Source organism: Euwallacea fornicatus, chromosome 5 (genome assembly GCF_040115645.1).
Source record: "Euwallacea fornicatus isolate EFF26 chromosome 5, ASM4011564v1, whole genome shotgun sequence".
Classification (NCBI taxonomy): Eukaryota; Metazoa; Arthropoda; class Insecta; order Coleoptera; family Curculionidae; genus Euwallacea; species Euwallacea fornicatus.
Window position 1 is genome coordinate 1,282,411 of NC_089545.1, and position 14,375 is coordinate 1,296,785.

At 40.7% G+C, this 14,375-nt stretch overlaps 3 protein-coding genes across 4 annotated transcripts in view; 1 reads left to right on the top strand and 2 right to left on the bottom strand.

Annotated features, from left to right (window-relative positions):
* The window catches only part of LOC136339003 (neuropeptide SIFamide receptor-like), a 51,808-nt gene that overhangs the window by 30,043 nt on the left and 7,390 nt on the right, over nt 1–14,375 (top strand). For both annotated transcript variants that reach the window (XM_066281880.1, XM_066281879.1), the window contains exon 3: nt 3,108–3,207. In XM_066281880.1, the coding sequence (XP_066137977.1) occupies nt 3,108–3,207 (100 nt within the window). The remainder of the gene's footprint in view (nt 1–3,107; nt 3,208–14,375) is intronic.
* Nucleotides 7,331–8,299, bottom strand: LOC136339007 (larval/pupal cuticle protein H1C-like). Its single transcript, XM_066281885.1, has 2 exons — nt 8,149–8,299; nt 7,331–7,722 (listed from the first exon to the last, which is right to left on the bottom strand). The coding sequence occupies exons 1-2, from the start codon at nt 8,158–8,160 to the stop codon at nt 7,381–7,383; spliced, it is 354 nt and encodes a 117-aa protein (XP_066137982.1). The 5' UTR covers nt 8,161–8,299; the 3' UTR covers nt 7,331–7,380.
* Nucleotides 11,244–11,952, bottom strand: LOC136339005 (cuticle protein 38-like). Its single transcript, XM_066281882.1, has 2 exons — nt 11,847–11,952; nt 11,244–11,792 (listed from the first exon to the last, which is right to left on the bottom strand). The coding sequence occupies exons 1-2, from the start codon at nt 11,859–11,861 to the stop codon at nt 11,244–11,246; spliced, it is 564 nt and encodes a 187-aa protein (XP_066137979.1). The 5' UTR covers nt 11,862–11,952.

Below are 14,375 nucleotides of genomic sequence, written 5' to 3' on the forward strand. Positions count from 1 at the left end.
AGGAGGAATATTGTACCTCTCGTTAATTTTGGGAAAATTAAACTATCATGAACATCAATAGGTTACTTGTGTCGATTTGAAAATGGTTAAAATTCTTCTTGGTCAGCGAAGTGGGTGCACTAAATTCCCATGTTTCATATGTCTCTGGGTTAGCAGAGCCCAAGTGGATCATTGAGTAAGAAGGAACTGGCCTTTGAGAGAATATATGATACCTGGTAAACAAAATGTGATTCGCATTCCATTGGTATCTCGTGATAAAATCATCCCGTCACTGTTACGTATAAAACTGGGCATCATGGAACAGTTTGTGAAAAGTCTTGGTAAAAATGGGAGGTGCTTCTCATGCATTTGAAAGGAAATTTCCTGAGCTTACAATGGAAAAGTTGAAAGCGAGGATTTTTGATGCTCGTCAAATCAGGCAACTCACGCAAGATACCAACTTCACAGGTTCGATGAAAGATATTGAATCGAAAGCTTGGAAGACTTTTGTTTTAGTGATGGAAAATTTTTTGAGTAATAGAAAATCAGATAATTACATCCAGGTGGTAGAAGATCTACTGCTGCGATTAAAAAATATGGGACGCAGTATGAGTATAAAAATTCGCTTTCTTCGTAGTCCTCTTAACAAATCTCCTGGCAACTTAAGCCATCTGAGTGAAGAGCAAATGGGACGTACGCGTCAAGATTTACGTGTCACTGAGGAGCGTCACCAGAGTTTTTGGGATACGCGTATGACGTCCGACTATTCTTGCCTCTGATGCGTGATTTTTCCAACATTAGACATAACAGAAAAGCTTTAAAACGCAGCTCGTTAGAAGCTATTTTTTTTTTACTAAAAACTCGTTATTTCTTTCCTTAACTTTAATTACCTTCAAATCGAAACAAGATCTGATAAAAACATTCCATTTGCATTTTTGAATTAAGCATATCATTAGTAACCCGCAACAGTTCAAACGTTTCTGACAACAGATATTGTCTAAACCAGTGTTATCTCCTTAAAAGAAAAACAAACGGAGAATGTTATAAACATTTATTTCAACGTTGGAGGGAAAAAATTAGGAAAAAGAGACCGCACAAGGGGAAAAATGAAGCCTTGTCTCATCAAGACAAGGCACCCGTCCACGCTTTCGTCATCGCGATGATCAAAATCGATCAGCTTAATGACGAACCTGTTCCTCGCCCACCCTATTCGTCCCTTTGGATTATTTTATATTTCCAAATTTTAAAAAACGGCAAGGGATTTGCAATAATGAAGAGCTGAAGTTCGAGGTCGATGTCTATTTTAACACATTCGAAGTTTCTTACCATAAACAGGATATGGGAGCTATGGAACATCGCCGGAAAAAATGCTTCAATCTCAAAGGAGACTATGTATGTTGACAAATAATAGAATATTTTTTTAAGAATTTTCTTAAAGTGTTAGGTCGGACTCTTCTGGGACTATCCTCGTAAACTAGTTACAGAGATTAAACCGGCTGCTGACTCCATTGGTCTCTTCCGCAAGCAGGACCGCACCCACGGAGGCTCCGCTTGATGATTGTAGGATTTTCGCCAATGGCACTCGCAGAGAGAGCGAACATCTATGTCGAGAGATTAGAAACTAATTTCCTGCCTTAAACTCATATTTCAGATATTTATCCTACATTAACCCATCGGTATCCTTTGCCAGCTCGCTAATGTCTTCAGTTTGATGTTAATCTAAATGTAAAAATTGCTCTCTGCAGGATGAAAATGCCGAAATTATGCACGAAAAATTATAATAAACCACATGAAATTTTGCATACAGCTTTAATGAACGAAATTTGATTATAAAAGCTCGTATGACGTGTTTTACAGGATCCAGGAATGCCGCAAATATTTTAAAGTTCTCTGGTTTCGAGTGAATTAAACCGCATTAATTTACAAATCTAATATGCGGTCGGCATTATATTGCGATATTGGGTTGCAGAATTAAGCACACGTCACAATCGATATGGGACTGTGTCATATATTGTCCATTCAAAACGAGCATTTGCACTTTTCCGGCAATGGAGGTGAATCAGGTGGAAAACTGACTAAAATCACAAGAAATTCTTGATAACCAACTGGTGACACAGTTAGCTAAGTTTGGAATTTATAGGCCTAAACGCTCAAAAACCTAAAAGACCACTTTGGAAAGAGGCAAAAAACATAATGGTTATATTATTGTATCCGCTTAATCGCAATCTTAAAATCAGGACCGGCGTTAGGAAGTCTGGAGCCTGGGATGAAGTTATTTAATCACCGCCTCCCTACCCCCAAGACAAACCGTCGACCAAGGAGGGTCGCCGCTCTGGGCTGTGGCCCGACCCACTAAAAAGGCCACTACGCTGCTTCGTCATCTACTTCACCAAAGGGCATGTAATTTTTAGACGGATGCTAATTTTCCCTTAATTAAGAAAAACTCGGTTTGTGCGCCACTGCGTTCCATGCACTACGGAGCGCATGGGGGCTTCCAAAGTATTCTAATTGTAACTTCACTTCCACGGGCCAAGGTGCAGGAAACAGCTGCAGGACGAGATGCAAAAGTCTGAATTCACCCCTGATTTTTCTATCAATACTTTAATATCAAAATTGGAATTTTCAATAGCTTCCCCATCATTTTCGTTCTAAGCTCGACCTCTATGTTCGACCTATATTAAAGCATCTTCGAGCAACGTTATATGAGGACAGTAATCCTTCCTGAAACAGTTCTCCATTCAACTAAAAATGACGTCAGTATAGATAAGGGGGAAACGAAAATTGATGGAAAAAACCGAATGTATTTTTAATTCGTCATGTCAGTCCCTAATGGCTGAGCCAGTGGTCCAACAGGCTCTTAACCCTGACCCAAATGTGCTATTGAGAAGATGTTTTCTGTTAAATCACCTATAAGCGAAATTTACTCGGTTTTACGGTGTTTTTCTTGTTCTGGTTGTGCCCGTCAATTGATAAGGCGCTTACGAGGGGTTTCACCTTGAATGGAAAATTCAGGACGGTCACGTGCATCCAAGGGGAAACTCCTGATTATATTAAAAAAAAAAAACTAATAATAATTCGCCGAGTTTGTTGATTGCAAAAAATTCTAACCCAACGACTTTCCTTTTCAGCGTGGATGCTCGGAGGATGGATGTGCAAGACAGTCCCTTACATCCAAGGAGTCTCGGTAGCAGCATCCGTTTACAGTTTAGTCGCCGTATCATTAGACAGGTACGTGCAAGTAACCAACGAAAAATGCAAAAATGTTCAGGGAAACAAAAATTTAATTCAGCTTTGAGTCCTTGGTGTTTTATAAGTTACGCGGGACAAATTGTACTGGAATTGGTCGAGGTGAAACTGGAACAAAGGCAGAAATTAAAGCGACTCTGGCTTCGAAACAAATTAAATGTGTAAATCTCAAAAATAAATAAAACCTGGCCCATTTCGGACGCCCTTCGCAGGACACTTTTATTAAACGCCCTAACAAAGAGGCAATTTATTGCTCCCATTGTAGATCATGTCATAGTCATGTGTGACCCCAATGAATGGAACCGTACTTCCATGAATTTTTCCAGGCTACCTTAACCTATTTTTTTAATGGCTGGATGTTGAAAGAGAAACGGAATCGTATTTTAAGTAGGCAGCATTCGTGTAATTTACATACTTAGTAGACAGAACAGAAAATAAATAATCGGTTATAGTAGAGGTGAGTTAGTGCACGATGACTGAATGGGCGGTTCGGACCACTGGGACCACTGGGTGGGCCACCGTCCTAATTACAGGTACCACGGGGGCTGCGTGTACTATGGGAACCGTTTTTACCACGGGTATCACCGGATGGGCTACCACCGGAGTTACCACGTGGGATGTGGCTATTATGCCTGGGGCTGGTAGTCCGCACGCATAGCAAACAATAGCTGCGAATAAAATCTGAAATAGGAAAAACTGAAATATTTCGCTTTGAATACATATACAGGATGTCCCAAAGAGGTTCGGACATAAACCAGGTTCCTCAAGTCAATTTAAATTAGTTATTCTTCATCCGCGGCCTGGACCGAAAGGTCCTAGATTCTCGGGGAAATAGCGAGTGCCGTGAAAGTGCAGTGATATTTTTAAACGCCCCGTATATGATCTGAACGTCATGCCATTTTCATGACACCAAGACCATTTTTACCATCACTGTCCCTCATCCCTTGAGGCAGCTGGTTTTTCAGCAAATCAAACAACATAAAAAGGATATTTATAGAGACTTACGAGTTTGTACATGTTTTCTTCCTTGATGACGGTCCTCTAATGGCACTTGAGCTGCAGCGAAATTACTGAACCGAACTACTGGCACAAACCCCCCTAGAGGAGGCTTATATTTGCTTTTCAGATAATTATTCATCCCCAACAAGAGTTTTCACCTTAATTGTCAAGCAGGTTAATCTAGATATGCGGGCTCTCCCATAGATTTCCATTATCCTTGTAACTGATTGCTTAGAACACGAAAAATTTCCGTTCTAAATGTAAGAAGGTTGAAACTGCAACTGGAATTGGAGTAAATAACGCGATTTTCATTGATAGTCGTAAACCAGTCCTGCACAAGGCAATTACTCGTTACATCTCGCGCATTTATGATTTACCGTCGTCCTCGAAATTTATTTTTCTCCGTCCTGCAATTATTTTCTTAAAATTTCCAAAATCGGATTATTATTATTGCGAGACACGTTTTGGGACGAGATGTCGCACAGGCCTCGGTGAAGGCAAATATAACAAAGTTACAACGCGTAAGCGCTGCCTAACTTTCAAGGGACATTTTTCAATAAGCGAAAAACCCCGGAAGTTTCGTTTGATACATAAAACTTTCGAACTCACTCGACAAAACAGATGGAGTTATAGTTTTGCCATCGAACTCGTGTAGTAAGTCGAGTTGATTGTGATTTCCTGCGAGTTTGTCGTCAATAGACTTTTGATTCTTCGAGGGTCGCTTGTCGCTTGGGACGATCAATCTTTTACTTAGAAATAGGCAATGTGATCGAAAATGCCATATTAAGACACTAAGGGCAGAACACGGCTCATTATCGCATCAATCCAAGCTGGCGAACCGAAGAGTGAAGCGACGAGTTTCCCTATTGAAATCGTGCGACAATGACTATGCATCTTTATCAAAGATGTGATATTCAAATACTTCTGAATGGTTCACTTCTAGGGCTTTTAAAGGAGAAATGTGTGAACTTTACTTCGGCGGTATGTCTTGCCGATTTCAAAGAGCGAAAGGCAAAAAACGACATCGATAGGAGCTTTGTTCCACGTCACTACAGTGCGGTAACGCCGTCATTGGCTTGCACTCCTTTCGTTATTTGGCTATACAGGGTGTCTAAAAAACCGGACCAAGCTGATGATATCAATGAAATATTTTTCGGACTACTAAGTAACGTTAAACTTGATTCTTTTCAACGCAATTTCTTCTTCTGCAATCGTCAACTTCGGAATTTCAAACAGAATAACACTTTTTTTACATTTTTTAATAGGAAATATTTTGGATTTATGGATGTGTTAGACGTCTAGCGCCATGGGCAAGTGGGTCCATATGATAGTCGCCCTTAACTGTTGGGACCCTATCATTCTGCCTCATAATTTGCTGCGAACAGTTACGTTGCAAGTGTGAAGATTGTAAATTACTTCGATAGAAATGCTCTTTCTGAATCTGAGGATGTATAACAACTTAATATTAAAATATTTTTAAATTGAGAAAATGGACATTTTTACTGCTCCGAATACTAATACATTGCCTTGACGACTACAAACAGGATTTTTCTTCTGCATTTAACGACGTATTTACCGAAATCGACACTTGATAATTGTCGCCAATACCAGATCTAATAGCTATTTTTACTGCACCAAAGATACAATTTGCAATAATCACGCTTGCAGCACAACTGCTCACAGATAATGATGAGGCGGAATGGGGGGATTCCAACAGTTATGGACGGCTATCATATGGGCCTCACTTCTCCATGGCGCCGGGCGTCTTTGTACGTTACAACAGGATCAGATGGAATAAAATGCAGATGGCCTCATGACGATGCTGATGGTTGGGTAACTTATAATGTCCGAATTTAGGCAGACGACTACATAATACGTATTGTCAAAATTTTTCAATTTTTCTCAGTTAAAAATTGTTTCGACATTAACTTGTCATAGAAGAAAGACACTTTTTATTTAAAAAAAAACGTTTAAAATCGTATGGAGATCAATTCGAAGTCCTGAAGCTAACACCTGAAGCAGACGAAGCTGAGTTAAAAAAATCAACTTTGCATTTTCTTAGTAATCTGAAAAATACCATTTCTTTTGATTTTTACTTTATCAAAATCCGTTCATAAATACCGGAGTTCTAGCTCGCCCATTTTTTTTTGAGACGCCCTATATCTCCTTACATATGTCATTATTTTACTTTAGAGGGGGCAATCTCGAAAACGGTGTTCTCCTCGTAACAAACCGACCATCGAAACGGTCGAAAAGGCACATTTTTCTATCATATCACATCATTTGAGAGGTCATATTTCAGGGGCTTCTGGGCTGTTGAGCAAAACGATTCTGAGAACTCAGTTTTTTCGGAATCAGTAACGCAGACCTTCTTTAGAACTTCCATTAGTATTTTATTCCATTAAAATATTCAGTCCATTGGTTTCCTTTTGTAGCGGTGCACCAAAGGCTGCACTTTTCCTCCCGTCTTCGCGCACCACATAGGTAAAATTAATTCGGACATTTGTCGTTGCCTGAGGGCGGAATTTCCGTTAAACTTTTTAAACTCGCTAAATATCTGAAACTCTTATCATTTTAAGCCGATCCAAACTGTTAAAAAAAAAACAAAAAAAAAAAAAAACAAAGTTAAAATGGAAAATACCCTAGAGGCGCCGGACGGTATGGCCCTGGCAAACGACGTTGGCTTACAAATTAAACTTTTTCTCTTTTCCAGTGGCGCAGCTTCATACTGATAGAAAAAGATAAACACACTTTCTCTAAGTTACAAATAGAGACCAAAACCGATGGCAATTTCAAGCTGCAAGCAATCAGACACAAAAGATCAGTTCAAGTTTGGAACAATCCATCTTGGACTGCTCGCCCCTGAATAGCTTTAATGGTAAAACAAAGTTCAGAAAGAAAAGGTCCGCAGCCAATGTCACCAAAGATGTCCATCGCGTTCACCTTAACCTTGCCATTCTACATATTAGATTTCAATAAAGAAAGATTTATCTCAGCTTGAGCTATAAATACTGACACTTGAGTTTCCTCTAATAAAGATTCCTCTAGTTAAGAAACCTCTCAATAAATGGAACCGTTAGATTAATCGCCAAATAACAGTTTCGCATTGTAACCAAGAGAAACGACGTATATTACAACATAATTAAACATTTGTATCTAACGATGCAATAAAACAGGAGCAGCATGCACAACAGGAGCAGCATGCACAACAGGAGCAGCATGCACAACAGGACTTGCATGCACAACTGGAGTAGGATGCAAAATCGATTGAGAATGGACGGTTTTAGTCAGCACCGGAGCTGAGTGGACAGCTACGACTGGAGCAGTTTTAAGCACTGGTACTGAGTGAACCACCGGAACCACAGGAGCGGCTTTGACCACCGGTACCACCGGTGCTGCGTGGACTACGGGGGAGTGGCCGATGATGGTTGGTTGGGCGACCAAGGGGGTGGCGATGAGTCCTGCGGACGCGTAGGCCACGGAGGCTGCGAAGATGACCTAAAATGTTTGGGATAAAAAAAATCAAATTTAAACGGGCTGATTAAAGTTGTCTTGAAGTGGATGGTAACAGTAAGGAAATATGGCAAAAAAATGCAAATTTTATGAGAAAAGATGCAATTCCTGCGCACTTAAAACAACGGTCCGTTTATGTTAATAATTATATTGCATTGCAAAGGGCGGAGTAAGTTTAATCTGCTTTTTAGGTCATTAGAGAGGGCCTTTAAACGGCTCCAAGGAAATGGAGTGTCTCTGTTGCGATAATTAAAGCTAGTTTCGACATGAAAGGAAGATACATGTTTCTCAGGCCTTGTTTAGGCCTTTCAGGCCCAAAATAAGGCCATCATTGAGAGACATTGGGAGAGTTTGCGAACGTTTTCTATTTACATCTAAACTTAAAAAAAAAAAAAAAACTAATTCACTTACCAAAGCGAACATGATTTTAGCTGCTTCTCGTCCCAGAAGAACAATCAAAGAACAGTCGAGTTGTTGTGAAAAAACTAAAATTCTGGCTTTATTTATATTGATTTAAGCCAATCCCCGCCCTGACACCGAGAAGAAATTTTTCGGAACCTGCAAGTACCCAAAGTGATAAGTTGTACCCGTAAATTTACGCAACCTTCATATCTCAGGGTTTCGCAATTTGTTGTGAATGAGACACATTGCGATAAGATCTTTTGAATATTTTTTAAGGTTCAGTTTACTGTTAACTGAAGATGGTTAAATGTAGATTTATCGGTAAACGATTCAAGGTGAAGCGTTGATGATTTGAAACTATGAGTTAATAGAGCTCGCTCGTGATCAGGACCGTAGCTTGCCTTAGCAAATGTGGGGCCCCGGGCGAAATTTTTACCTTACGGCCCCGCATCCTCAAATCAAACCTCTGACCAGGAAAGTCCGATTGTTTGAGGCATCCCTATATTAGAGGAGACACTCGAAATTGGGAAAACAGTAAGCAAAGTGTCTCCTCATCTCCGAAACTAGCAGTGCAGATGTCGGATAATTATGAAGTCCTGCATTTACTTAAATACTTTATTGCCAAGTTTGCTCAGTTATTAACTTTATTCGGCTCTGGCTTTAAGACAGGGCGAGTTTGAGCAACGGCCCAGGGCGGCGAACTTTCCGGGTCGGCGGTTTTTGTTGGGGGGTAGGGGGTCGGTGATTAAAAATTTCGCTCAGGGCGTCAAACTTGCTAAGGCCGGCCCTGACTTTCCTACCATTGTTTATGTGCCTGACAACCTTTATTGTCACGTTTGAATTGAAAAATTGTGACTTACCAGGTCGCCACCAACCTGACACAGAACACCTCCAGCGGAAATTAGCCGAACAAGGATAATGGTACTTACGGCCAATAGACTGATATACGCACACATTATTCAATGCAAATATTGCAGATTAATCTTAAGACTTAAGAGGTCACTAGAGATAATGCTTATGTAAATGATCGTACAAACGTTTGAATGGATCTGAATATATTTACATCCACAATTACAATTTCTTACCACTAAAAATCACAGTGCTATTATGTAAAAAAAAAAGCTAGAAATTCCGATCTATCACTAGGGCATGCATATAAATAATGAATTATATATAATATATAGATCTTTACAGGTGACCGTCATGAGGACTATTGCTTGCGCTCATTGGACTTGAGTTTCTCAGCTTGGGCGTCTGGTTTCTTCCTCATGCCCTCCTTCTTCGCCTGCTCTTGCTCGCGTTCAGAGAGAGCCTTAGCATTAGGTTTACGAGCAGAGGCCTCCGGCTTAGCAGATTCACGCCCTCTGTTTTCATCAGCCTTCTTCATGGCGGCACTAAGTTTCTCATCCTTCTTACCAGATTTCTCTTCTGGCTTCGACTTCTTCTCTTCGAATTTCTTATCGGCTTCGGTCTTCGCTGGTGCAGCTTTCAGATTCTCCTTTTGCGAGCGCTGCTGGGGATGCAGCGGTACTTCTTTCACAGACGAATCCTTTTTGGCGTCCTCGGGCTTGGCAGGGGCCTTTGGTGGCACCACTGCGGCCAGAGCCACGACGATCAGCACCGAAAAGACGAGCTGGAATGTTGGGAACTTGTGAAAGAGTGATAAGAGGAGTGCGCGATTAAGGTCATTGCCAATTTAGTGAAACTGTTTAGCGGGACACAAAGGGCACATATCGAGACCGTGAAGTTTTAAAATCGATTCTTGTTGATAAAGGTAATCCAATACGCTATTAATTTTACACACTAGAGCGAGAAAATTGGTTCTGTATATAGGACCGACTGGTGCTATAAACGTTAAGGTAAATTGAGTGGAGATGTGAGAGGTGGAGATATGGATATATGAGATGTGGATACGTGATAAACGTAAAAATATAAATGAAAATGCAAAAAATAAAAAGAGAAATAGATTCAAATATAGAAGACAATTCGATGTACTCACCAACTTATGCATTTTCGGATAGTTTCTGCGTATTCACAGGAGATAACAGATAACTAATTGTGAAGTGCTGATTATAGTTCTGAACAAATTAATCCCAGATTATATAGTTGAAAAATCAATCCCCCTCTCATTGGTACTTAAGGCATGGTTGAGTTGGTAGGACTCACCTTGATGTTGGGTTTTAATCAGTTCATTTAAGGCCTCGTTAATTCCAATGCAAAAAACTCGGCTCAAAAAGCGTAAAAATATAAACATTGTTTTTCTGCCATTCTTATTAATTGTTTCGGGCCAAATCAATGGGCAAGTTGAATAAGCGTGACAGGTTGAATGTGATAAGGTGTTAGATGAAAAATTTAATTATTGGATAATTCCATTCGTAATTGGAAAACTGTACTGTTTAGATGAGGTCTGATGAGTGGATCATGGTTGATTGAGTGCTCGCGGATTTACCCGTACGTTTGATGCAGCATTTCAGCAACGTTGGAGATATTGCAGGGAATCAGGGATACACTTGAGCATTACATGCAGAATACTGGGGAAAATTTGATTCCTAAACCGTTCTGTGAAAACATTAAATCAACCATTTATGTTTATACTTGTAATAGTTTCAGAAACTTGGCAAAAACTTCACAGCCTAAATGCGTGAAATGCTTTGTTCGCTTCAGTAAAAATCATGTCCACGTAAGTTGTCCAAGAAGCCACATTCAAAACATGCAGATTAACCAACAAAGGCGCATTTTTAGGCAGGGCCGGCCTCACCGAGTCTGGCGCCTTCGGCGAAATTTTTATTAAAAATCCGCCGCGTTCGGCCCGACTTCGTCCCCATAAGGCCGACACTGTTCTGATCTCACCGACCGGACTCAGAGTCCACGACATAAACCTGTTGGCTTCGTGCTCTCCTACCAGGACTAGACCAGTACTGCCCATATTTACGTATATGTGTGTGTAATTAAGATGAACCAAGTGGGATCAGATGCGACCAGCGAAATTTCCACTGAGCTTTTTAAATTTAGGAAAAAAATACAAACTGGACGGGGATCATACAAATAAAAATCTCTTATTCACATTTAAGCACTTAATTTTGTATTTAAAACAATCACAGACCCTAATAAGCATGTACAAGCGGTAAAGCTCCGTGGGCGGTTACCACGGGAGCAGCGTGCACAATGGGAGCAGCGTGTACAATGGGAGCAGCACCGTGAACAATGGAGGCAGTCTGCACTGATTTGGATACTACTGGGGTGGACACAGCCACAACGGGAGCTGATTGAACAACGGGAGCTGAGTAGGCCACTGGGGCGGCCACAACTGCTGCGGAGTGAACTACTGGGGCCGCGTGCACAGTTTCGACAGATGAAGGGTGCACAATGGAAGTGGCCTGTACACTTCTGCGGACTTCGGGAGGAGAGACCACTACTGGGGTAGCTTTCACTACTGGGGCAGCTTTCACTACTGGGACCACGGTTTCGGTGTGGACAACGGGGGCTGCGTGGACGACGGGAGCTGCGTGGACGACTGGGGCAGCCTCGTAAACGGTTTTAACTTTGGGCGGGTCGACGATGGTTTGTGCTTCCACGCTTCTGTGGTATATTTCGCTTGGGGCATGGGCGACTAAACCAGCTGAGGCGTAAGCCACGGCAACGGCAAGAATTACCTATGAATTTAATGCAAGTTAGACTAAAGCCCTCTGAAATTAAAAAATACTTACGAACTTGTACACCATCGTGATGCTTGTGATTATTCGACGTTTGGCCAAATTATAGTTCGGAAAGAGTGGGCCCCCGGTATTTATACCGGCATCACGAAACTAAAAAAAATACCGGTCCTTCCTTGTTTCTTGCGATTAAGTGGACGCACCCAATTTTGGCCTTGCGTCTTGTGATTTTATTTGTCTATTACAATTACTTAATTTTAAGATATCTTATAATATTCGACAATAAACCGGGCTCTCCTGGGCCTCGAATACAATAATTTCAAAGTCATTGTTGCTGTCGTGCAAGAACCGATCTCTTCCTCTGCCGAACTTCATGTACGTTTGCCTAATATGGTTACGTACGACTCTTATTGGGAGGCAAATTGGTGTCTTGCACCATTGTACCATTTTGGTAGTAGGATAAGAAATTGTGAAGGTCCCGAGGAGACGGTCTTAATCCTATAACCTCCACAGAAATGAATTTCCTTCCTGCTTTGTGACGCTATCGATGAGATCAGGGAAAAACGTTAAAAATATATTCGAATATTGTTTACTTAACGAGTTGCGTAAAGTAATGTTTTACCGCACACTGGACGCAGTTCCGCGTCGCGCCAACAAAAATTAATTTCCGCAGTTGACAAAGAACATCCAAAATCGTATTCATTATAGACCAAAAATCGCAAGCAACTCATTCCATACGAACCTCATTAAGAAATGCAATTTTCTTTTACTCCCAACGGGACCTCGCTTCGTTCGAAATCTCACACGTTACATAAACCTATGCATTTCCTAACAGGTTACGCACATAAATATTTCATTGTGTTCCTAACACCTTCGCAGCCAGAGATTTTCCCGCGACGTGCACCTGATTGAATTTTTATGAGTATCACACGCAAATTCATAGATATAGATATTCCATTAACCTTTTTACGGTTTACTGGGCAGAATTGAAGAACTACAAAAAAAATATGTATATATATATATATATATATATATATATATATATATATATAGGTCAGGACAGTACCGGCCTTAGGGGGGAGGTCGAGCAACAACCCAGGACAGCGAACTTGATCGTTTTTCCTGAAGGTAAGGGGACAGGGATTAAATATGTCGGCAGACTTGCGAAGGCCGGCGTTTGGGGCAAGAAAACTCGGTTCTTTAAAAGTGTCCATGTCTTACAAATAAAGGTAAAATAACGATTCCAGTACATTCCCTTCCGATGTTGTTTTATCGTTATTCTAATAATCACTTCCAACAAACACCTTCTTAGGTTTAGTTCAACGAGACTCTAAAGCCCCGACTTAACGAGCAGCCGCCATATTCATCTAAACTGCAATATCCTTTAACTTCCCTTAAAAGGTCAGCGGCAACAGTCAACGTACCCTGCTTAATTTGCTAATATCGTTATCTGTTAGTCGGAGAAGCCTTTGCAGATGTTCGTTAGAGAAATCTTGTAGTCACCGGGGGTTTGCAAAGGATATTGAGGCCTCTAAAGGGGTTGGTAACGAGAATTTATGTCATCTCATTTATACAAATTCTTCTTTACACAAGAATGCCATTGAACTTTAAACTTGATCTTTGACCCCTTCGGCAATAATTAATTAAATGCTTGAGGATAATGAAGGGCAGCAAGGCGTGCCTCTCATCGGAGCAACAAATCCCTCTTTGCCGGGAAAGAATTTAATTATGATTAAATTACAACTTTAACGTTAATTCCATTGCTCCAAGACAAAGAAATACCTTTTGCCAAAGGCCTCGGCAACTTCCAACAGACAACATTTAAATCCTCGCATAAATACACAGCAACGGTAACATCAAGGTCGGAAAAGAGTTCTTTTTCCGGGCAGAAGGGCGGGCGATAAATTAGCCTCATTAAAATATTCGGTTCAATTTAAACCGGAGGCTAAAATTCCTTGCGGGAAAAAAACTAAACTGTTTGCATTACAATAAAAGAGTTATTCCGAAAGATCTAGTTCAGGGACAGCCGGTTTCCGGGAAGCTTGTATTTTTAGGGATTTGAGGACATCCCTTCTTTTGTGAATGCTCGGCCGGTAGTTCAAAGGTCCGCATACATTACATTATGCAATGAAAAAACTGTCGTAAGGGAGGCCTGGAATTTTTGCATAATATGTATATGGAAATGGGGCTTTCTTGCGAAATTGAATTAACGCTGGAGCATGGAAAATCTCGAAACGACATAGACGACGTTGGCTTTTGACATGCTAATAATGAACAACTAGAAGAGAAGGCTGCATATCGGCAAGAATAACATTCATTATCGCCATAATTAGAATGATCACGGTTGTTTATGTCTATTGGTTATCCCATCAACATCACTTAGTATCAATGACAAGGTCATCTTCAGTTCTTGCGATACACGACAAACCACTCAACCTCAGACAGTCGTCTTGAGTATTTATCAACATAATTTATTTTTCGGGCACATCTACCAAATTTGGACAAGTTTGGCCTCCAAAAAAAGGCCAAACCAGTATCTTTGAACTCCTGATTGGATTATTAATAATACCGTAAAATCTCTTT